Raw genomic sequence first — 24,719 nt, forward strand, 5'->3', positions numbered from 1 at the left:
GGTCCATAACTCAAACTCCCGTCTGAGTCCCCCCCCGCCGCATTTGGGCCTGCCGTGTAATTGACGAACCACGGCCCTTGCCCTGTTGGCACAGAACGCTTGCACTGGGTTGACTTGATACAGGCGGGGGGGAAAGACGGGTTCCAGGGAGAGACCGTTGAGAGCTCTTCAGGGGCACTGCTGGAGCGAACAGCCGGTGTGATTTCCCCCGGGTCTGCCCCTGAGCCCACAGGGGAACTTTGAGGACGCCCCGAGCAGAGAGGAGGAGCGAGCCTCGCCCAAGAGGAGGCCCCACGCCGCGTCTCGGAAGAAGCTGGGGGCGGGAGGGGAGGGCAGACAGACGCAGGTGTCCAGTGGTGGGTCTCAAACCCGTTGGCCCTGAACTCGATCCCCCTGGTAACCGGGCGCACTGCAGAGGGACACTCCTCAGAGCATCCAGGTAGGGCAAATTGCTTGGAAGCCGGGCTGTGGGCAGCCCCAAAATGAGCTTCCTCCGCTGTCAGGCCCCAGGCCCGGCACACCGTCTGCCTGCCACGCTGGCCAGCCAAGAGCGACCCCCTCAGACCCTTCAGCATCTCCTCTTACACAGGGGAGAGGGGATTAAACCCAATCTCACCAACTCGCAAAGGACCAGCCACGTTCCCCAGCGCCTCGTAGAATCGTACCCAAAAGAGTCCGCCGGGCCAAGCCTTTAACCCCGGGCTACTCCACTTTGGAAGTCCCGGGGGCCACAACGATACTCCCAGCACATGCCGAGGGCCGCAGCTTATATGCAAATAGATGCAAATCGCGTCTTTCACACAGATGGACAGGAATACAAAGATGAAGGTGAGACTACGCAACACGCAGGCCACATTTAAGTCAGTTCTGCTGCTATTAATAAAACGCGGAAGAACAACTCCTCGGCTATGTTTACACTGGCGCGATCTTGCGCCAGAGCTATGCAAATGAGGCTAAGCGAGGAATATCACCGAGCCTGATTTGCATATCTAATGAGCCGCAAGAGGCTCTTTTCTTGCACAAGAAAAACCCTCTTGCGCAATGCTGTTACTCTGATTATTTTCAGGAAGAACGGCGTTGCGCAAGAGGGTTTTTCTTGTGCAAGAAGGGGCAGTGTAGACGCTCCGTCTTGCGCAAGAGCCTCTTCCGCAAAATGGCGGCTGATTAGATATGCAAATGAGGCTCGGCGATATTCCATGCTTAGTCTCATTTGCATAGCTCTGGCGCAAGATCGCGCCAGTGTAGAGCTAGCCCTCGTGTCCTGCTCCCCACACTCCTGTCCATGCAGCCCAGAGTGACTAGAATCGGAACCAGCAACCCACGCACAAAGACACCTCTCTGCACCAGATTTGTTGCAAGCATAGAACTGGTGGCGACAAGGATGCGCAGGGTCGTGTTTTAATCCGATCACGTCACCCCCTCTGCTAACGCAACCCCCACTTTGGGTGTCAGCAGAGCAGTGCAAAACTCGCAGGCCAGAAAAGCTACAAAAGCCCACTGGGTTTTAGGGCGACTTGGGTACAATGTTTGGCAAACGGAGAAATAAAAAGAAAAGAACGAAGCCGGGGGCAAGCAAAGTCTTTTGTACCACCTGAACCATCCCTGCGTTTGGCTTCTGAGCTTGCCTGTGAACACTGATTTTTAAATAAAATGCATGTCCTTTAGACGCCACTCGCGGGCATGGGAAAGTTTAATCATTAGCCAAGAGAAGCGAAATTTAGCAAAGGACTGGCGTTAGAATTACGCCTCCCCCCCTCCCCCCACCAAAAAATGGTTTATGGACGATATCCTGACGCCAGGCAAATAAACCCATCGGCAGCACTGAGGTCTTAGCAACTTGGGGATCATATATGGGGTCAGCGCCGAGCAGATCTGCCTTGGGTTGTCATATCTGCCACCGCCTTGAATCTCTTCGATCCCACTTCCCTGCCTGGAAAGATCTGATTTCTTTTGACCAGCTCCTGCCTTGCCCTGTGGGTTATTGTTGTAAAATGACGCCAGGAGCCCCTACAGGACGCCAGCCAAGGCGAAGGGCCCGTTTAGCTCCAGCCAGCCCCTGCCCTGAAGAGCTCTCGTTCTGAACAGACTAACGGGGGTTTTCCAGTTTACAGATGGGGAAACTGAGGCACGCAGGGAGCACGTGACATACCAGCTACTCCAGTGACAGGGGCACCCGGAGACGTGGCAAGAATCCCATCACGAATTTGAAGATGAGCTTGGACAATCCCCTGTCCGGGACGGCCCAGGGATACCGAGTCACAGAATCCGAGAATCCCAGGATGGCCAGAGACCGGGGGAGGCATCGAGTCCAGCCCCCGGCCCAAAGCAGGACCGGCCCCGACTCCATCAGCCCAGCCAGGACTTGGCCAAGCCGGGACTGAAACACCCCTGGGATGGAGATTCCAGCCCCTCCCTTGGGAACCCAGCCCAGCGCTTCCCCAGCGCCTGGGGAAATCGTTTGTCCTAATCTCCAACCTAGACCCCCCAACATGCTGCAAGGTGAGCCCATCGCTCCTCGTTCTACCCCCCTGAGAACAGCCTCTCGCCAGCCTTTTTGGACCCCCCTGCAGGGAGCTGCAGGCTGCTCTCAAATCCCCCCTCGCTCTTCTCTTCTGCAGACTGAACAAGCCCCAATCCCTCGGCCTCCCCTCATAAGTCTCCAGCCCCCGAATCATTTCGATCACCCTCCGCTGGCCCCTCTCCAATGCGCCCACGTCCTGTCTGGAGTGGGGGGCCAGAATGGGATGCCCCATTCCAGCCGTGGCCTCCCCAGGGCCGGTCCCACCTAGGCCTTCCTGCCCTAGATCCGTATGAATCGCAGGGAGGCAATACCCCTCGGGGGGTCTCTTCCCACTAGCCCGCACTGTCCCGTCACGACTAGCCGCCCGGGTGGTGGAATTCTGGGCTCGGGCGAGGCTGTGGGTTCAAGGCCCCCATGGGGAGGGGTCTCAGGCAGGCACGCTGGATGGCGCAAGAGATAAAGCTCCAAATTTTGCCAGCTGGCTCGATTTGCTGGTGTTTACCCAGAGCGGTGATGCAAAGACGGGTGTTATCAGCCAGGCCCTGGCCGGGGGGGCGGCTATATAGACAGGGCCGTGTCAGCTTTCCCGGCCCCGCACGCGAAGGGAGGCTGAGGAGAGAGGCCGGCTCCGGGATGGATTTCAGCGCGACCCTCAGCCTCCTCCTGGCCCTGTGTCTCATGGCCTGGCTCCTCCTCGCCCCGTGGAGGAAGAAAACCCAGGGCCACCTGCCCCCTGGGCCCACCCCCCTCCCGTTCCTGGGGAACATGCTGCAGGTGGAGGTCAAAGAGCTGATCAAGTCCCTGCAGAAGGTGAGTCCGGCAGGAGCGATTCCCGTCCGGCCTCAGAGCCGCGGGCAGGGGAGGCAGGATGCAGCCTAGGCCCGGAGCCTCCCAGCCCTCGTGGAGTTCGGAGACACCGAACACGCCGATCCCCGCGGACAGGGGGCTCCGAACCGGGACTGTGCCGGCCACCCAGCTGGAACTGGTCGTGCCCCAGGGGAACCCGGACGCTGACACGCTCCCCCAGTCTAACCACTAGTCCCCACTCCCCTCGCAGAGCTGAGAGAGAAATAAGGACTCCTAATCCCCACCACACACCCCCTTTCTCAGGCCTGGCGAGAGAACCCAGGAGTCCTGGCCTCCAGCCCCCCGCTCTAACCACTAGCCCCCACTCCCCTCCGATGAGCTCAGAAGAGAACCCAGGAGTCGTGGCTCCCAGCCCCCTGCTCTAACCACTAGCTTCTCAGCAAGTTCACAGAAGGAATGGGAGGGGAAGAGACATGGCTAAGGCCACACAGCAGTTCTGTGGCAGAGCCCAGGCAGCCTCCCTCCCCGCCCCGCCCCCTGACTGCTGAGCCTTGCGTGGGGGATCACAGCCGCCTCCCTGCCTCCCCTCCAGCTCAGCGAGACCTACGGGCCCATCTACACCTTCCACCTGGGCTCCCGGCCCTGCGTGGTGCTCGCTGGCTACCAGGTGCTGAAGGAAGCCCTGATCGAGAAGGCCGAGGAGTTCAGTGGCCGGGGGGATTTCCCTGCCGTGCAAATGTGGAGTAACGGAAACGGTGAGGAAAGCGGGCGGGCGGCTCAGGCACTGTCCACCCCGACAGCAGGAGCTGGAACCTGGCCACAGCCCCCTGCTCTAACCACTAGCCCCCACTCCCCTCCCAGATCTCAGAAGAGAACCCAGGAGTCCTGGCTCCCAGCCCCCTGCTCTAACCACTAGCCCCCACTCCCCTCCCCGATCTCAGAAGAGAACCCAGGAGTCCTGGCTCCCAGCCCCCTGCTCTAACCACTAGCCCCCACTCCCCTCCCAGATCTCAGAAGAGAACCCAGGAGCCCTGGCTCCCAGCCCCCTGCGCTAACCACTAACCTCCACTCCCCTCCCCGATCTCAGAAGAGAACCCAGGAGTCCTGGCTCCCAGCCCCCTGCGCTAACCACTAGCCTCCACTCCCCTCCCCGATCTCAGAAGAGAACCCAGGAGTCCTGGCTCCCAGCCTCCTGCGCTAACCACTAGCCCCCGCTCCCCTCCCTTGAGCTCAGGAGAGATCCCAGGAGCCCTGGCTCCTAGCCCCCTGCTCTAACCACTAGCCTCTCAGCAAGTTCACCGAAGGAGTGGGAGGGGAAGAGACATGGCTAAGGCCACACAGAAGTTCTGTGGCAGAGCCCAGGCAGCCTCCCTCCCCGCCCCGCCCCCTGACTGCTGAGCCTTGCTAGTGGGTGAGTCCCATCAATTTCCCCTTCCTACAAGAGACCACCCTCTTTAGCGGTTAGGGCGGGGTGGGCCGGGAGTCCAGTGTGGGGCACTTAAGAGCAGCCAGATAGCTCAGACCAAAGGTCCATGCAGCTCAGGGTCCTGTCTGCTGACAGCGGCGAACGCCAGGCACCCTAGAGGGAGTGAAGAGAACAGCGAATCATCCAGCGATCCCTCCCGTCACCTATTCTAAGCCTCTGGCAAACAGAGGCTAGGGACCCATCCCTGCCCATCCTGGCTAACAGACACTGATGGGCTGAACCTCCATGAATCTATCTAGCTCTTTTTCGAACCTCGTTAAAGTCCGGTTCTTCACCACATCCTCCAGCAAGGAGTTCCACAGGTTGACAGTGCGCTGCGTGAAGAAAAACTCCCGTTTGTTCGTTTTAAACCTGCCACCTCTTCATTTCATTGGCGGGCCCCTCGCTCTTCTGTTATGGGAGCAAGTCAATAACGTTTCCTTGTCCCCTCTCTCCACCCCGGTCATGACTCCCACCCGCCCAGGCATCGTCTACGGCACCGGGGAGCGGTGGCGGCAGCTGCGCCGCTTCGCCATCGCCACCTTCAAGAACTTCGGCATGGGGAAGAGGAGCATGGAGGAGCGGATCAAAGAGGAGGCCCAGGTGCTGGTGTCCGAGTTCCGGAAAACCGAAGGTTCGGTTCTGTTCACGGATGAGCTGGGGGGTGGGGAAGTCAGTGACCCAGAAACTCAGAGTCCAGATGTGGCAACCTCATCCCATCACAGGGGTTCTGCTTCCCCCTAGTCTGCCCCAGTTAGGGGTTTTTGGGGCGGGGGAATGGGAGCCCGAATGCCTTGGGTTCTCTCCTGGCACCGGGAAGGCTCCTCTTTGGGAGCATAAGGGTCTTGTGGAAAACAGGGGTTTTGGCGCAAAAAGAACACGTCCGCTCTGCTTGGTTTTGCGCCAAAGCCTCCAGCGCAAAACCGGAGGGGTAGAAAAGATGCAAATGAGATCGCAACTCATGCAAATGAGTCCCTCGTTAGCATATTTTTTGCGGAGAACACTCATAGTGTCGGACGTAGCCTAAGTGACAGACACCTGGGTTCTATTCGGAGAGGGGCCTGGTGCCTAGTGGGTAGAGCCAGGGGGAAGGGCCCACGTCTCCTGGGTTCTGCGGCTGGGTACCGCTGACTCCATGAGCCTTCTTCCCGGCCGCCCGGGCAAAGTGCGGCTCAAAGAACTCCCGGGCTGTGGAAGGCTGAGCCCCCCTCGGCGTGGGGTTAAGAGCAGCCCCCCAACTCTGCCCCCCAGGCAAACCCTTCGACCCCACCTTCTTCCTGAGCTGCGCCGGCTCCAACATCATCTGCACCCTGGTCTTCGGGGAGCGCTTCGAGTACACCGACCGCAAGTTCCTCACCCTGCTCAACCTGATCAACAGCAACTGGAAGCTCATGAGTTCCACCTGGGGGCAGGTGAGGGGGGCCGGGACGGAGAGGAAGGGCCTGCGGGCCAAGCTCCTCTGCTAGGCCGGTCCTGGGAGGCTCCCCGGGCCACTCCGGCCTGGGGCCTGCATCCGGCGGGCGAGCCAGGCCGTGGAGGGGCAAAGCTCTTGCCGGCCTCTTCGGGGACACAGGGCAGGCCTGCCTCACTGCCAGAGCCCCCCAGGACACGCCTGAGCCCCGACCCCCAGCCCAAAGCCCTCTCTCTACCCCTTTAAAGACTAACAAGATGGTTTATTAAGTGATGAGCTTTCGTGGGCCAGGAAGTGGGTCTGGCCAACGAAAGCTCATCCCCTAATAAATCATCTCGTTAGACTTTAAAGTGCTGCATGGTCCTGTTTTTTGCTTCAGCTGCACCAGACTAACACGGCTGCATCTCTTCACTATTCTATCTCTACCCCAAAACTCTTGTCCCCAATTCCAGCCCAAAGCCCGCACTCCAGCCTAGAGCTTGTACCCCCCTGTCCTCCAACCTCCAGCCCTGAGCCCCTCCCCAAACCTGGAGCCCCCTCCTGCATCTCCACCCCCACCGCCTCATCCTGGCCTCGCCCCGGAGCCTGCTGCCCCAGTCAGCGTCCTCACCTCTGCACCCCGACCCTCTGCCCCAGGCCTGAGCCCTCCGCACTCAGAACCCCTTGGCCCCACCCCGCCACATGAATTTTATGTGCACCGATATGAAGGTGATGTTGCATGTCACCTCTGTGTCGCACATCATCCCCGTGTTGCACGTCGCCTCTGTGTGGCACATCACCCGTCGCACGTCTCCTCTGTATCGCACGGCGTCCCCGTGTCACACATCGCCCCCCACGTCGCACGTCATCCCTGTGTGGCACATCGCCTCCGCATGGCACGTCGCCCGTGTCGCACGTCTCCTCTGTGTCGCATGTTGTCCCCATGTCGCACGCCATCCCCGTGTTGCACGTTGCTTCCACATTGCACGTTGCCCATGTCGCACGTCTCCTCCGTGTCGCATGTTGTCCCGGTGTCACCTATCACTCCCCATGTTGCACGCCACTCCCGTGTGGCACGTCACCTCCACACATAACAAAATTCGTTCTGCTCAGGGAAAAATGAGGGAGAGAGCCCTGCTTGGAGGGAGGACCCCAGAGTGGACCCAGGAGTCCTGCAAGGGTCTTGTGAACGCCCCTCACTTTAGTAGCCCAACTCAAGGTTCCTTACCCAGCTGGGGACTCCATCCCACGCTGCTGGGAGTCCTTGGCCAAGCTTTGGTGAGAACAGCCAGGGTCGCGTGTCCCCCGAGCTGAGGGCTGGTCTCAGACCTACACGCCGCACCGCGCCGAGAGGGGACCCCGCCCAGGGGGTGTGTATGGAGAACACGGCCGCTAACGTCCCCCGCTTTCTCCCCTTCCCATCTTTCCAGTTGCTCTTCGTGTTCCCCAAGATCATGCGCCATGTCCCGGGGCCCCACCGGCAGATCTACCAGAACTACCTGAAACTGGCGGCTTTCGTCGGCGAGCAGCTAAAGACGCACCAAGAGACCTTGGACCCCAACAACCTGCGGGATTTCATCGACTGCTTCCTCCTCAAAATCCAGCAGGTGCCCCGGCTCTTCCCCTGCCCGCGGGAGCCCCCCCCACCGAGTTGGCCACAACACGAACAATCGTTTTGTGGCACGACGGATGCTAGCCATGGAAAACTAGCCACTGCTAACGACACCCCAAGAATCCAGCCTCAGAGCCCAGAATTCCACCCCTGGAACTCCAGGGCAGGCCCATTCTTTGGCAGCAGTAGTAAGCTATTATCCTCTGGCAGGATCAACCAAAAGAGGGTGCCAGGGTGCATTTCACAGGCGTGGCACTAACTCTGGCTTTGAAGTAGAGGCAGGTGCATTTGACAGCAGGGGACTTACGTTCCTTCCAGTCCAACGTTTCTAATTTAGGGGAGCGGCAGTGGGCGATGAGTTATGAAGCCCACGTTATTTTTTGGATGGGTGGGGTCAGAGCCATCTTTACGCATACACACAACACCCAGCGGCGTAGGGCCCCCGAAAATTTGGGGCACCGCTGGGTCTTAATGCCCGCCCTGTTCTGTGGCTCTACTTCCCCCAAAGAGGGTCTCGTTCGCTTACACCTGCCGGACCTTCGTGTAAAATTTGCTGTAAAACTATTTCATTCGGGTGTCGCTGCAGATGATCAAATCGCAGCTCTACAACACGGTCCCCTCTCCGCTGCCGTCGGGCACAGGGGCACCAGTGTAATAGGACTGCGGACGGCCCTATACATTCTGAGGATGGCCCTAGATGGGGAGATTAAAACTCTTTGGGGTTTGGGGGCCATATTTCCTTGAAATGGAAAGAATGGGGAGGTTTTAAAGGAATTTAGGAGGTGGGGCGGAGGGAGCGGAATCATAGAATCATAGAACTGGAAGAGACCTCAGAAGGCCATCAAGTCCAGCCCCCTGCTCTAGGCAGGACCAATCCCAACTAAATCAACCCGGCCAGGGCTTTGTCAAGCCGAGACTTAAACACCTCTAGGGATGGAGACTCCACTACTTCCCTAGGGAACCCATTCCAGTGCTTCACCACCCTCCTAGGGAAATAGTTTTTCCTAATATCCAACCTGGACCTCTCCCACCGCAACTTGAGACTATTGCTCCTTGTTCTGCCATCTGTCACCACTGAGAACAGCCTCTCTCCAGCCTCTTTGGAACCTCCCTTCAGGAAGTTGAAGGCTGCTCTCAAATCCCCCCTCGCTCTTCGCTTCTGCAGACTAAACAGACCCAAATCCCTCAGCCTCTCCTCATAAGTCATGTGCTCCAGCCCCCTAATCATTTTGGTTGCCCTCCGCTGGACCCTCTCCAATGCGTCCACATCCTTTTTGTAGTGGGGGGCCCAGAACTGGACACAATACTCCAGATGTGGCCTCACCACAGCCGAATAAAGGGGAATAATGACATCTCTGGATCTGCTGGCCATGCTCCTCTTAATGCAGCCTAATATGCCATTAGCCTTCTTGGCTACAAGGGCGCCTGTTGACTCACATCCAGCTTCTCATCCACTGGAACACCCAGGTCCTTTTCTGCAGAACTACTACTTAACTGGCTGGTCCCCAGCTTGTAGCTATGCTTGGGATTCTTCCGTCCCAAGGGCAGGACTCTGCACTTGTCCTTGTTGAACCTCATCAGATTTCTTGTGGCCCAAACCTCCAATTTGTCTAAGTCATTCTGCACCCTATCTCTGCCCTCAAGCGTATCTACCTCTCCCCCCAGCTTAGTGTCATCCACAAACTTGCTGAGGGTGCAATCTATCCCCTCATCCAGGTCATTAATAAAGATATTGAACAAAACTGGTCCTAGAAACGAACCTTGGGGCACTCCGCTAGAAATCGACCGCCATCCTGACATCGAGCCGTTGATCACTACCCGCTGGGCCCGGCCTTCTAGCCAGCTTTCTATCCATCTTACCGTCCATTTATCCAATCCACATTCCCTTAACTTGCTGGCAAGAATATTGTGGGAGAACGTATCAAAAGCCTTGCTAAAGTCAAGGTCTATCACATCCACTGACTTCCCCATGTCCACCGAGCCAGTTACTTCATCATAGAAGCTAATCAGATTGGTCAGGTACGACTTGCCCTTTGTGAATCCATGCTGACTATTCCTAATCACTTTCCTCTCATCCAAGTGCCTCAATATGGATTCCTTAAGGATCCCTTCCATGATTTTTCCAGGAACCGAGGTAAGACTGACCGGCCTATAGTTCCCTGGATCGTCCTTCTTCCCTTTTTTGAAGGTGGGCACTACATTTGCCTTTTTCCAGTCATCCGGGATTTCTCCTGATCTCCACGACTTTTCAAAGATAATAGCCAAAGGCTCCACAATGACATTTGCCAACTCCCTCAGCACCCTCGGGTGCACTAAGTCCGGACCCATGGATTTGTGTACGTTTATCTTTTCTAAATAGTTCCTAACCTGTTCTTTACCCACCACGGGCTGTCCATCTTCATCCCATCTTGCGTCACTTAGCGCAGAAGGAATGCAATCGACTTCCCTTGAATCTGATAAAAACCCGTGGTCATAAAGTACTTGCCAGCAAATACCAGTTGATCTTTAACGAGGAGCACAAGCCATCAACAGCTGAGCTCAGCAACTCCTGGGTATATTGATTCAGAGCCTGAGCCCAGCCAAAAAAACCCCCTCAACCCTGAAAAAAAAGAATAATAATAATTTCTTGCTGAAACAAAGATGTTTTGTTTTGGGACAAATGGATTGTCTCTTTCGCTCAACCCAATGCTGCGACCATTTTTTCCTTTCGTTTCAGGACATTTTTATATGGTTTTGCCCTTTTTTTAAAAAAAATGAAACCTCATTTTGAAAAGGACAATCACAACGAGCCATTCAGAAATGAATCGATTCAACGTTTTCGTAATAAAAAAATCAAATTGGTTTTGGTTGGTTCTAGTTACTGGATTCAACTTGGTTTGCAAATAGTTCAGGTGTCCCCCAAAATTTGCCTGGTGGTGGGGGAGGGGGAGTTGTCCAGTTCTAGTCAAGAGCCCCTCAATTTTACAACTGCTCCAATGAATAACACCCCCAAGCGGGCCAGCTGTGTTGTGGAAAGCAGGAACCGCCAGGCAAATAGTGTGTCCGGGGGAAGACAGAGCGCTGTTTCTCCAGAAACTAATTGCTCCTCAAAGATCCCCATCTGGGTACCAAATCCAACCCCTCTTAGCATCTCTCAGAGTGGGGAGCAAACCCAGAATTCCCCGTTCGCTGGCACTCTGAAAGAAACCCAGGCGAAAGAATGGAAATTGTTCCCCAAATCAAAAAGTGGAGAAAATTTTCCTTTCATTTCAGTATCGATCATCCTCAAACACTGTAATTCCCCCTATCCTGCATACATTGTTTCAAACCAAAATGATGAAAATATTGTGATTTCCCCACACGCCCCCCCAAAATTTCACCCAGTCTGGCAAAATCACCGCAAAGTCGCCCAATGTTTTGGTGTTTTGCAGAATACAAGTTGTAGCTGAGACATGTCATGCAGCTGTAGGAAATCTCCCACAACAGGCTGTCGGTAGGGTGGGGACATGCACACACACACACGCGCACACACACACACACACACACACACACACACACACACACTCACACTCACTCGCAACCTTCTCGCCTCCCTCCTTTGCAGGAAAAGAACAACCCCGCCACCCACTTTAATGAGGAGACCATGTCTAAAACCACCGTGAACCTCTTCTTTGCTGGGACGGAGACCGTCAGCTCTACCTTGCGCTACGGACTTCTCATCCTACTCCGGCATCCCGAGATAGAAGGTAACCCCGGGGCGGGGGGGAGGAAGAATTCCCAAGTGCCGGGGCCGTCCCAGCTTACGTTGGCTTCGGGAGGATGGGGACCGGCGGGGGACTCACGGCCGTGGCTCACCCACAGAGAGCTGCAGGCCAGATTTCAAGGGGGCCAGATCCAAGCTGGCCCCAAGGGGTCCTAGGCCCCTAGCTGGTGTCTGCCGAGGGCAGTGAAGCGATGCGGCTCTGCACCAGCTGGCCCCCGGGGGCTTTGCGGCGGGTGTGGAACCTGCCTGCCCCTACCCCCTCCCCTGCAGAGAAGCTGCACGAGGAGATCGACCGGGTGATCGGGCCCCACCGCAGCCCCTGCATGGAGGACCGGAGCCGGATGCCCTACACCGACGCGGTCATCCACGAGATCCAGCGCTTCGCGGACATCGTGCCCATGGGTGTGCCCCACACCGTCACCCGGGACATCCAGTTCCGCGGCTACACCCTGCCCAAGGTACCGGCCCCGGGCTGCTCCGACTTACGCAGGCAAGGAAGGTGGAAATTACTGTCCGGAGGGCGTCCTGGCTCCACCCCTACCCCCAGCCACACCCCTTTTCACCAGCTACGCCCCTTCTGCAACCACACCCCCTTCCACTAGCCACGCCTTCTCCAGCCATACCCCTTCCATTAGCCACGCCCCTTCTCCAGCCATACCCCTTCCACTAGCCACGCCTTCTCCAGCCATACCCCTTCCATTAGCCACACCCCTTCTCCAACCATACCCCTTCCACTAGCCACGCCTTCTCCAGCCATACCCCTTCCATTAGCCACACCCCTTCTCCAACCATACCCCTTCCACTAGCCACGCCTTCTCCAGCCATACCCCTTCCATTAGCCACACCCCTTCTCCAACCATACCCCTTCCACTAGCCACACCTTCTCCGACCACACCCCCTTCCATTAGCCACACCCCTTCTCCAACCATACCCCTTCCAGTAGTCACGCCTTCTCCAACCACGCCCCTTCCATTAGCCACGCCCTTATCCAATCACACCCCTTCCACTAGCCACACCTTCTCCGACCACACCCCCTTCCACTAGCCACACCCCTTCTCCAACCACACCCTTTCCACTAGCCACGCCCCTTCTCCGACCACACCCCCTTCCATTAGCCACACCCCTTCTCCAGCCATACCCCTTCTCTGACCACACCCCCTTCCATTAGCCACACCCCTTCTCCAACCATACCCCTTCCACTAGTCACGCCTTCTCCAACCACACCCCTTCCATTAGCCACGCCGGTTCTCCAACCACACCCCCTTCCATTAGCCACACCCCTTTTCATCAGCCACGTCCCTTCTCCAACCACACCCCCTTCCATTTGCCACACCCCTTCTCTGACCACACAGCCTTTCATTAACCACGCCCCTTTCCCAGGTCACTCCTCACAGTTGCTTTCCAAGCCACAACCTCTTTCTTCCCACCATGTCTCCTGACTGGCCACGCCTCCTTTCCCCATGGCCACACCCTCTTTTCCCTCAAACCACGCCCCTTTCCCCACCACGCCCCCTTTCGTGGCTCACCTGCAGTCGGTGTCGGGTCCGAGAACGTTCCCGGCGCTGGGGCGAACCGAGCTGGGCCCCCAGCCAGACCGCCGGGCGCGTGGCAGCTTGGAGCCCCCGCCCCCTGCTAGGGGCGGCCAGAGAGCCGGTGGGAAACGTCAGGACACGGTTTGGCGGGGCTAGTCCCCCGGCCCCCGCCTACACGCTCCTCTCCGCAGGGCATAAACATCATCCCGCTGCTGTGCACGGCCCAGGCCGACCCCAGCCAGTTCAAGCACCCCGGCCGCTTCGACCCCACCCACTTCCTGGACCAGGACGGGCGCTTCCGCAGAAACGACGCCTTCATGGCCTTCTCGGCAGGTAGCACCGCTGTGGGAGGGCTGGGCCGGGAAGTGGGGTCTGGTGGTTACAGGGGGTATGGGAGCCAGGATTCCTGGGTCTGGGGAGGAGAATGGGGTCTAGTGGTTAGAGCAAGGGGGCTGGGAGCCAGGACTCCTGGGTCTTGGGTGGGGAGCGGGGTCTAGTGGTTAGAGCAAGGGGCTGGGAACCAGGACTCCTGGGTCTGGGGAGGAGAGCTGGGTCTAGTGGTTAGAGCAAGGGGGCTGGGAACCAGGACTCCTGGGTCTGGGGAGGAGAACGGGGTCTAGTGTTTAGAGCAAGGGGGCTGGGAACCAGGACTCCTGGGTCTGGGGAGGAGAGCGGGGTCTAGTGGTTAGAGCAAGGGGGCTAGGAATCAGGACTCCTGGGTCTGGGGAGGAGAACGGGGTCTAGTGGTTAGAGCAAGGGGGCTGGGAACCAGGACTCCTGGGTCTGGGGAGGAGAGCGGGGTCTAGTGGTTAGAGCAAGGGGGCTGGGAACCAGGACTCCTGGGCTTTCTTCCCTGTTCTCCTGTGGGAACTGTCCCCCTTTTCCATAGAGCTGAGAGCAGCCCCTGGGCTCCCTTTCCCCAGGCTAGCCCCTCCAGAGCAGTGGGAGGTGGAGGGAGGCCAGGCAGGCCCCTGCGAGGTGGGGGGAGCCCGGGCTGGCCTGGCCCCCCTGCGGCTGGCGGGGCGCAGGCTCCGTGCCCACGTGTGCCGGCTTCTCCCCCTTGCAGGGAAGCGGGTCTGCCTGGGGGAGAGCCTGGCCATCATGGAGCTGTTCATCTTCCTCACCTCCATCCTCCAGCACTTCACCCTGCGGGCCCTGGTGGCCCCCGCCGAGATCGACATCTCGCCTGAGTCCAGCGGGCTGGGCAGCATCCCCCGGCCCTACCAGCTCCGCCTCCTGGCCCGCTGAGCCGCTCCCCAATAAAGTGACTTGCCTTCGGCCTGCTCGGGCCCGGCTCCCTGTCTCCCCACGACGCCCAATGGCTTCCAGGCTCAGCGGGGGGAACCCCCGGGCCAGCCCCCCTGGGGTTCTTTGGGGGGGGCACATGGTCTCAGCGCTGCCAAGATGGAGCCTTTGCGCCCCAGTTCCCCGCTGGGAGCCCTGCCCGGCAAATCCAGCGGCGCTCGGCTCCCGGCCTCCAATCGGTCCGCGTGGCCAGTGCGGCTCAGCTCCCCGGGCAGCTGCGGGTCTGCTAGTCCCTGGGGGTCACACAGTGCCTGGCGGCCCTTTGGCAGAGGCCCAAGCGCCAGTATCCCCCCAACTTCCCCTGCAGCACCCCTGGGCCGACCAGGCCACAGCCAGCCGGGGCTGGAGTCTCCTCCCCTGCCTTCCTGCGGGGAAAGGTGAGGAAACGGATTGAAAGTCTCTTACGGCAACCCCCTGGGCTGAAAATTTGACACGTGTGCGCGCGCGTGTGTGTGTGTGTGTGTGTGTGTGTGTGAGAGAGAGAGAGAAACCTGTCATCACAATTTGTGTGTGTGTGTGTATGTGTGTGTGTGTGTGTGAGAGAGAGAGAGAGAAACCTGTCATCACAATTTGTGTGTGTGTGTATGTGTGTGTGTGTGTGAGAGAGAGAGAGAAACCTGTCACCACAATTTGTGTGTGTTAGAGAGAAACCTGTCACCACAATTTGTGTGTGTGAGTGTGTGTGTGTGCGTGAGAGAAACCTGTCATCACAATTTGTGTGTGTGTGTATATGAGAGAGAGAGAAACCTGTCATCACAATTTGTGTGTGAGAGAGAAACCTTTCATCACAATGTGTGTGTTTGTGCGTGCCCATGTGTGTGAGAGAAACCTGTCATCACAATTTGTGTGTGTGTGTGTGTGTGTGTGTGTGTGTGTGTGTGTGAGAGAGAGAGAGAGAAACCTGTCATCACAATTTGTGTGTGTGTGTATATATATGAGAGAGAGAGAAACCTGTCATCACAATTTGTGTGTGTGTGTGTGTGTGTGTGTGTGTGTGTGTGTGTGTGTGTGTGTGTGTGGGAAACCTGTCATCACATTTCCCCCCCCAGAACAGTGGGGCTCCAAACTAGACACAAGTTGAGTCCGGAGTGGGAGTTGTAGTTCACATGGCTCGGGGTGCCACTTTCCTCAATAGGCCGGCTCCTTGTGAGGACTACATTTCCCAGGGTGCAACCTGGTCCCCCCCCCCATGTGGAGAAGGAACGTTTCAGCCTGTCCAGGTTCTAACATCGGTTCTACCCCTTGGGGGAGCAGAGAACAGCCATAACACTGTGGCTTGCCCCACTTGGCCCCCATCCAGCTTCCTACATCAGGGGCCAGGAGAAAGCCAGTCCCCCACAAGACGGGTCTCCCCCGGGGCCGTTTCTGACCATCCTGGGAGACTGACCTCCAGGGCTTTGGGCCGGGAGGGACTTTGCCAACAAATTGGCTTTCTCCCTTGGTGAAAAAGGCTGATTTGGTCCGATCGGTTGATGAAGCAGGATTGGGTTTGAGAGATTCCTTGGCTCAAATAAGGGCGTCGGAGGAGGGGGCGGTATTTACAGCGCGGCAAATGTTTCAACACGTTTTCTACAAGAACCATCCTGCGGTTCCTCCGGTCCCTTCCAAGCCGAAGCGGATGAGCCCCACAACACGAGCGTGTCAAAGGGCGAGGGAACAGTTCAGCCGGTTGGATGGGCCCAGAGCAAAACACAAAAGTGATTCGTTTGTTTCGGGGTTGGGTTTTTTTCAGTTTGCAAAGATTCCTTGAGATGTTGAACCTCCCTCCCCCATTGGAGAGAGAAGGGGGGAAAATGAAAACTCAGAAAAATACTCAACTGAGGGGAAAACTGTGCCCTGCCCAGTTCTTGCTTCACTGGGAACGAATCACTTCTAGCTTCAGTCCTACTGGATATTAACGAGGTCAAAAAGTTGGACAGATTTGTTTTTAGTACAGGAGATGGATTCTACTGCCAATAGGAAAACCCCCCCTTAACCTTCCCTTATAAAGAATACTGTTATTCTACAGACATAGGTTCTAGTTCTGGCTCTGTTGCCTGGGACAAGCCATTCCATTGTTCTGCGACTCAGTTTCCCCATCTGGACAATGGCGTCCCTAAGCCCAGCCTCCTTAGTAAAACACATTGAGAGCAGGGAATGAAAAGAGCTAGGCTGTTATAATTATTCCAGCAATGGTCTAAAAGAGCTCAGAGGCCAATTATATCACCTGCTTCCCCTCAACAGAATCCTGTGGCCATGAGTTCCACAGGTTAACTGCACAAGGCGTATAAAAAAAGATGCCATTTGTCTGCTGCTGTGATCCACTCATTAACAACCTATGGCTTCGCATCCCAGAGCACGTCTTCATTAATCCGCCGGGTGAATTATACAGTGAATGAGTCCACTTTTTAAAAAATACGGGACCGCTTCACTAGCATTGCAAGGAGGTGCACGATTTGGCCTACGCCACGCCGCAGCCAGGCTGTTACATTTGCCCCTGTGGTGACCTGCCGTTAGTGCTACGAGCTTGCAATTCTGCTGTGCACGCAAAGGAGAGAATAAACCAGCCAGCGTTATACAACCAGCTTTGTTTAACCAGGAACAAACCCTGCGGCTTGCATAACGCTCTCACACAACCCAAGCTCACCGGGCAACAGGACAAAAGGCACAAAAGACTCACGGGGAGCCAGCCAAGACGTTGAGCAATCGTTGGAAAAGGCCACGTACGCCGGCATGTGGCGATCACCCCACGGTCTAAGCGACACGCAGGTGGGATGTTACAAAGGCACTTATCTAATTGTCTCTTGACAATAGTAGAGCTAAATATTTACCTCCTACACGCAAGCCATATGGTTTTGGCGTGGAGGGCAGCGTTGCCTAGTGCAAAAAGCATTGGTGTGGAATTGAAGAGACTGCCGTTTTTACTCCCCAGTTCTTCCACTGGCCTCCTGGGTGACTCCTGCCCCAGTTGCCTCAGTTTCCCCTTCTCCGACCCGTGATCACAGTGAGCTCGACCGGTCGAAGGTGCTATATAAAAGCGAGGCCTGTTGATTAGTGTTGAAGATGGATATTGCGCTAACGCTAACACGCCAACCACGCTGGCCCGTCTACGCTAGGCCCTGCACACACAGTGCGAGGCTGAAGCCAGCTTTAAAAACTGGCCCCGAAGAAAAGCAGATGAGCTGAGGTCAGGCTGACTTCGATCCTGGCACTAACACCCCATCTGTCCTGCTTTTCCCAGTACCGCTCAGCTTGAAGGAGTTGGCACCGCCGGGCTCCACTCACGAGGGTCGGGTCTCGAATCCGTGCGGGGTTCGTGCTTTGGCTCCTGGCTTTGTGGTTCACATGCGTTGTCTCCGGCAAAGCTTGTTTAACCCAACAAGCCAAAACGAAAGCCGACCTTGCCTAATCCCATGACGCAGGGAGCTGTTTGCCTTCCCCTGCCGCCCATGACAGCCACCTTGAACTGTCCTATGGTTGGGACAGCTCCGCACACACCTCCCCCCGGGGCCCAGGGCCGTGCTGGCAGCAGTGAGCGCTGCCACCCTGGGGCCAGTCCGGAGGCACTGCAGATCGTAGGAAAGTCAAGGCCGGGCCTGATTTCGGGGCCTGGCTCTGCTACCGACTTCCTGTGCGGCCTTTGGAAACTCCCTTGACGGGGCTACCAACCCCGCAGCCTTTCCTCGTCCGAGTGTGAGGCAAAGCCGGGGTGTCCGCACCGCACCCGGCCCCAGAGAGCCCACCCCTGAGGCTCACCCTGTATCTCTGGGTAGCGGAGGAGGAGCAGGAAGCCGTACTGCAGGGTGATGGCAGTGGTCTCCGTGCCCCCGAAGAACAGGTCCTGCGCGATCAACACCAGGGTCTCCATGTGGAAGTAGCTCCCAGGGTCCTGGTTTGCCTGCGGGGCGGGGGATAGAGCAGGGGGGGCTGGGTTCTATCCCAGCTCTGGAAGGGTGTGGGGTCTAGTGGTTAGAGTGGGGGGGGCTGGGTGCCAGGACACCTGGGTTCTATCCCTAGCTCTGGGAGGGTCTGTTGGTTGAAGGGGCAGAGTCAGGACTCCTGGGTTCTATTCCTGACCCAGTGAGTGGCTCCAGGCAAGTCATTTCTTCCCTGTCTCTCCCATGCCTCAGTTTCCCCAGGCCTGCCTCCCGGGGAGGAGCCCCATGGGAACGAAGCAGTGCATGTTATCACAAACATGCCCCAAAATGTGACTCGCTGTGGGTAGGATGGTGGGAACGCGATTCCCCGGCGCTCAGGTTACAGTCTGGCTCCCAGCCCGGCCCCCCCAGCGGCGAAGGAGATTAGCAACAAAGGCTGAAACCAGTAGGGCCGGTGATGGAGCCAGGGCGGGTCTCCTGAACATCTCCTGGTGCCAGGGGAGTAGGAGCAAGCTGCAGGCCGTGCTGCGCCGTGTGGCAGAGCCAGGAGCCCTTCCGGGCTCGCGCTAAGCCAGCTAAACCCATCGATCGCCAGCCCAAGGTGGGCGCCAGGTTTGGCGAGAGTTTCCTGGCTCGTTCGTAACCTCTCGAAAGGAGGTGGTGGGACAGGCTAAGGGGGCTGCTGCACAACACAGAGGCCAGGGACCGGGTCTTCTCCCGGGCCACCGAAAAAGGCAGGACAAAAAGCCGAGTTCAGGCTGGTCTGGGCAGGGCTGGGATTTCTAGCTCCTGCCTCGGAGGAGGAAGAGAGCACGATACCTGCCCTGCCACACATTGCTCTGCTTCGGGGGATGCGAATTGCTGCCCCTTGGGACCAGAGGCGCTTGTGGCAACGCTGCATCCGTGCCTGCAGGCCAGCCCTCTGCGCGCCAGGCACTATGCATGTGCGTTGCTATTAGGTGTATTACGGTAGCACCGCCCCAGCCATGAACCAGCCCCCACTGTGCCAGGAGCTGTATGTTTCTATTCCTATTAGGTGTATTACGGTAGCACTGTGCCAGGGGCTGTATGTTTCTATTGCTATTAGGTGTATTACGGTAGCACTGCCCCAACCATGGGCCAGGCCTCACTGTGCCAGGTGCTGTATGTTTCTATCACTATTAGGTGTTTTACGGTAATTATTTACACCTCTTGTGGCACCCGGAGTCCATTCCCACAACCAAAATCAGGCCCCGCCCCCCAGTGCCTGGCAATGCCAAACCAAGGGGCAGGCTCTGTCAGGCAAAAGGAGAACCCTTGGCCGCATTGCACAGGTGGGGAAACTGAGGCACCGGGCCACCACCCAGCAGGCCAGTAGCCAAGCGCAGGTTGCCTGGGCCCCAGCCCAGGGTTCCACCCACTAGGACACACTGCCTCTCTGCTGGAGGAGTTTTAAGGGGATCAGTCGTCCTCCTCCCCCACCTGCAACCCTCTTACTTGCTCCATCCTGAGCAGGAAGCAGTCGATGACGTTGCGGGGGCAGTTGGTGCCGCTTCACCTGCTCCAGCACGAAGAGCCGCAGCTGCTCGAAGTTCTCAAACATCCGCCTGGGCGGCCCCGGCAGGTAGGACATGAGGCCGGGGAAGGTGCTGAACATCTGGGGGGTGGCGGCTGGATCATTACAGGGGCAGGGGATACAAAAGGTCCCAGAAACCCCCCCACTTCGGCTTCAGCCCGGCTCCTCCCCTCCACAGGGGCTCCGCCAGGAAGGGACGCTCTGGACACAGGACGGGACGGCCCAGCCCCGAGCCCTCACACTCTGCCGCCAGCCCACACGGAGAACTGGGCAGTCGGGGTGTTTGTGTGGCTGTGTGTATTCCTTCCCCCAATTTCCTTCCTTCCTTTCTTCTTTCCTTCCCCCAATTTCCTTCCTTTCTTCCCCCCCAAATTCCTTGCTTCCTCCCAATTTCCTTCCTTCCTATTTTAGATTCCACAGTATTGGCTACCACAGAGTCCATGGGCGAGCGAGGAGGCGGCCCGGCCCTACCCAAGGGAATGCAGCCCAATTGCTCTCCGGGCCCCACCTGCAGATGCAGGGAGAACCCCCCCCCCGCAACACCCACCTGCCCCCAGGGGGAGCGGATCAGCTGGACGATGCGGCCGACCACGCCGAGCAGCCTCCTGTCCTCGTAGTCGTGGCGCTCCCCGAAGACGAGGGCGCAGGTGACGCTGGAGGTGGCCTGGCTGATGAGGACGGTGGGGTCGAAGGGCGGCTAGGAAGGGGAGGAAACCAGCTGTGAGCGGTAGGTGTGGGGGGGAGCCGCCACCAGGAATGGCCGCAAGTTGGGTCCCTGCAGGTTGGGAAACTGAGGGGGCGGGGCTCAGCAGTGGGGGGCGGGGCTCTCCTTGGTGTCAGGGCAGCGCTAGGGGGCGCCGTGCAGCAGGGGGTGCTCTCTTCTCGCAGTGCTGAGCTCACCATCCCAGCTGGCAGGGGGCGCTGTGTTGAGGGGAGCAAGGGGCCCAGCAGGGTGGCACTAGGGGGCGCTGTGGGGCAGGGAGCTCGGCAGGGTCCAGCAGAGGGAGCTCCCCCCGGTAGGCAGGTCTGGCACCAGGGTGGCGCTAGGGGGCGCTGTGGGGCAGGGAGCTGGGCAGGGTCCAGTAGGGGGCGCTCTCCCCTGGCAGGCAGGGCTGGCCCCAGGGTGGCACTAGGGGGCGCTGTGGGGCAGGGAGCTGGGCAGGGTCCAGTAGGGGGCACTCTCTCCTGGGAGGCAGGGGTCCTGGAGAGGGTTGGGGGGAGCAGGGGAGGTTGGACGGGCGGCAGGGGTCCTGGAGAGGGTTGGGGGGAGCAGGGGAGGTTGGACGGGAGGCAGGGGTCCTGGAGAGGGTTGGGGGGGGGGGGAGCAGGGGAGGTTGGACGGGGGGCAGGGGTCCTGGAGAGGGTTAGGGGAGCAGGGGAGGTTGGATGGGAGGCAGGGGTCCTGGAGAGGGTTGGGGGGGAGCAGGGGAGGTTGGACGGGGGGCAGGGGTCCTGGAGAGGGTTAGGGGAGCAGGGGAGATTGGATGGGAGGCAGGGGTCCTGGAGAGGGTTGGGGGCCAGGGGAGGTTGGATGGGGGGTGAGGGTCCTGGGAGGACAGAGGAGGAGTGGGGAGCAGGGTGGGGATTCAATAGGGAGCCAGAGGTCTTGGGGGCAGCCAGGGAAGGGGGAAGAAGCCCCGAGAGGAAGGGGATCTGGGTGGGGAGCAGATAGGAGGCAGGGGCCAGGCTGCCTGCCGGGTGGGGGAGAGAGGGCCCCTTCCCCAGAGCTAGCTGCAGCCTAGGGAGAGGGAGTCATTTGTACCCAGATCTGGGGCAACCCGCCTGCACCCCCCAAACTCCTCATGCCTGGTCCCATCCTGGAGCTCACAGCCCCAGCCAGAGCCCTCCTCTGCCCCACAGCGTCCGCCCCACCCCAGCCTCAGCAGCCTCCTGGCTCCCTGACCCTCCCCCCCGCTGGGAACGGAGTCGCTCACCACTAGGCCAGGCCAGGCCTGGGACCCCAGCTTTCTTGCTGGGCTGGCCCCTCTCTGAGAGCTGCTCTGGCCCCCGGGCTACTTGCTGGCTGGGGGCTCGGCCCTCCAGCTGGGGGCCCAACCTACAGGCTGCTCCTCCCTGTGGCGCTCTCCCCCCAGCCCATCGTGGGCCCATCCCACCCCTCCTTTGCCCCTAGGATCTGGCGGGGAGAGTGGGGTGAGGCTCCCTCGCCCGCCCGCCCCCCCACCCCACCTGGCTCCACCCCATTCCCGGCTCCACCCTCTGTCCACTCTGCACCCCTTCACTCCCCAACTGGCTCCGCCCCCGCTCACTCCCCAATTGGCTCTGTCCCCAGCATAGCTCCGCCCCTGCCCATTCACCCCCCCAGCTAGCTCCGCCCCTGCTTCTTCACTCCTCACCCTGGCTCCGCCCCCCCCGGTTCCGCCCCCACCCAGCTCCGCCCCCAGCCTGGCAGCAGGTGACACGGGAGCCCTGCGGTCTAGGAGTGGCCTCCCCCGGCTCCCGCAGGTGCCCAGTTTGGGGTCCACAGACCTGCCTGTCTGGGAGCCGGGCAGGGCCAGGGGCCTCCCCAGCTGGTGCTGAGCACGTCTCTGCCAGCCGGGCCGGCTTCATGCCCCGCCAAGCCTGCCCGGAGCCTGGCGCTGGCTGCCCGCCACGCCCCCGGCAGTCGCTGTTGGGCGGGAGCCGTTCCTCGCCCCAGCCGGTGTTCGTGCCACGGCCTCTCGCACCACCAGGGTCACTTACGCTGTGGCCAGACCGTCCTTCCACAGGCCGTGTCGGGGCGGGAGAGACAGCGAGGCGCTCTCGGGAGTTCTGCCCACGCGGGCCGACGTGGAGACGTGTGGGTCGTTCTCCCGCCTGCCGCCGCCGATCTCGGCATCTGGGCCCCTGCTGGGAAAGAAGTGAGACAGCAACGGCCACCCCGTACTCTGACCCCCGCAGGGAAGCGGCGTGCGAGGGGGTGCGGCTCCTGCCTGCAGTGGGGAACATAAACCTCTTTGCACGGAAAGACAGCGAGAGAGAGACACACACACACACACACACACACACAGAGAGAGAGAGAGACACACACACACACACACACGCACACAGAGACACACACAGAGAAAGAGATACATGCACAGAGACACACACAGAGAGAGAGAGAGACACACACACACACACACACACAGAGAGAGACACAGAGAAAGAGATACACGCACAGAGACACACAGAGAGAGAGAGAGAGAGAGACACACACACACACAGAGAGAGAGAGAGACACACACAGAGAGAGACACAGAGAGACACACACACACACACACACACACACACACACACACAGAGAGAGAGAGAGAGAGAGAGAGAGAGAGAGCGATGCAGCCGTGTTCGTCTGGTGCAGCTGAAACAAAACACAGGACTATGTAGCACTTTAAAGACTAACAAGATGGTTTATTAGGTGATGAGCTTTGGTGGGCCAGACCCACTTCCTCAGATCAATAAAACACCACTTGTCATCACCTACAGCCCCCAACTTAAACCCGTCCAACGCATTATCAATAAACTACAGCCTATACTGGAACAGGATACTACGCTCTGAGAGGCTCTGGGAGACAGACCCATAGTCTCCTATAGACGACCACCTAACCTCAAGATGATTCTTACCAACACCCACAGGACATACCACACTAATACCAACCCTGGTACCTTCCCTTGCAACAAACCCCGTTGCCAGCTTTGTCCACATATTCACTCTGCTGATACCATTATTGGACCTAACCATGCCAGTTACAAGATCCAGAACACATATTCCTGCGCATCCAGAAATATAATTTATGCTATCATGTGCCGACAGTGTCTGTCTGCTATGTACACTGGACAAACGTCTCAGACACGTCACCAAAGAATCAATGCCCACAAAACAGACATACGACTCTCTCTCAGAGAGAAAGCTGTTGCCTGTCATTTCAGCCAGACTGATCATTCACTTAATGACCTTAAAACATGCATATTGCTTCAAAGAGACTAACTCCAGACTTCAACGAGAAGCTTCAGAACTGTCATTCATGCTTAAATGTGACACTTTATGTATGGGTTTAAACAAAGACTCTAATTATCTCACCCATTACAAAGATAGCTTCCCCAATTATCACCCCTAACATCATTACCTCACAGAAACTTACCTTCCTCCCTCACCCCCACTCTGTTCTAAAATTTGATTTGTCAATTTCACATGCGTTCACTTTTTTTTTTGATTGTATCACTTTGGTATATATGGTTGTGCCGATTTTCTTCCACATATTGATCTGAGGAAGTGGGTCTGGCCCACGAAAGCTCATCACTTAATAAACCATCTTGTTAGTCTTTAAAGTGCTGCATAGTCCTGTCTTTTGTTACAGAGAGAGAGAGAGACAGGAAGAGAGAGACAGCCTCATATAGCACAGGCTCTCTAACTGACAAAGTTTGTCCCCCCTTCTTTTTCTGCTTTAAATTTGGGGTTCCTGTCCCTTTTGCTCCACTTACCCGAGGAAGTGGGTTTTGCCCACAAAAGCTCACCTTAGTCTCCAAGGTGCTCCAGAGCGACTATTTTTTTTTAATAGTGATAGAAATGTAGCCGTGTTAGTCTGGTGTAGCTGAAACAAAAAACAGGACTATGGAGCACTTTAAAGACTAACAAGATGGTTTATTAGGCGATGAGCTTTCATGGGCCAGGCCCACTTCCTCAGATCAAACTTTTTTTTTTTTTAAGTTTTTTTTTTCAAATAAACTCTGTCGACCGGACATTTTAAAGAGTCCTGCAACTGTGGCAATTCACACGTGTATGTGAAAAAAATTAGTTTTTGAGCACTTCTATTTAGGACCCAGGGAGGAATAAAGGATCATATTTTAATGTTGTGCAAGAACCCAGCTTTTAAGCTGTCCACTGTATATTTTTGCCTGGCCCATGCTTTCAGATCCAAGCAGAAAAATGTGGCTGGTTGGGGAAAGGTTAGAACAA

General features: G+C 57.7%; 2 protein-coding genes across 3 annotated transcripts; one reads left to right on the forward strand and one right to left on the reverse strand.

The window, feature by feature from the left end:
* Positions 1-3,125: 3,125 nt before the first annotated feature.
* On the forward strand, positions 3,126-14,348 carry LOC102452079 (cytochrome P450 2F3-like). The gene is made up of 9 exons (XM_075915592.2): positions 3,126-3,331; positions 3,921-4,083; positions 5,278-5,427; positions 6,045-6,205; positions 7,614-7,790; positions 11,379-11,520; positions 11,808-11,995; positions 13,261-13,402; positions 14,136-14,348. Exons 1-9 carry the CDS (start codon positions 3,155-3,157, stop codon positions 14,315-14,317), a joined length of 1,482 nt encoding a protein of 493 aa, XP_075771707.1. The 5' UTR covers positions 3,126-3,154; the 3' UTR covers positions 14,318-14,348.
* A 569-nt stretch (positions 14,349-14,917) lies between these two features.
* LOC106732396 (uncharacterized) lies at positions 14,918-22,771 on the reverse strand. Of its 2 annotated transcripts, XR_012898953.2 has the most exons (6): positions 22,487-22,771; positions 20,334-20,483; positions 19,708-19,867; positions 18,110-18,251; positions 15,122-17,380; positions 14,925-15,075 (listed from the first exon to the last, which is right to left on the reverse strand). XR_012898953.2 is itself a non-coding variant. In XM_075915597.2 (5 exons), exons 1-5 carry the CDS (start codon positions 22,730-22,732, stop codon positions 17,353-17,355), a joined length of 726 nt encoding a protein of 241 aa, XP_075771712.2. In that variant the 5' UTR covers positions 22,733-22,771; the 3' UTR covers positions 14,918-17,352. The 2 variants fall into 2 exon arrangements, 1 of the variants encoding a protein (XP_075771712.2); XM_075915597.2 differs by having other exon boundaries at positions 14,918-17,380.
* Positions 22,772-24,719: the final 1,948 nt, after the last annotated feature.

This window comes from Pelodiscus sinensis, chromosome 18, assembly GCF_052426305.1.
Source record: "Pelodiscus sinensis isolate ZL-2025 chromosome 18, ASM5242630v1, whole genome shotgun sequence".
Lineage (NCBI taxonomy): Eukaryota > Metazoa > Chordata > Testudines > Trionychidae > Pelodiscus > Pelodiscus sinensis.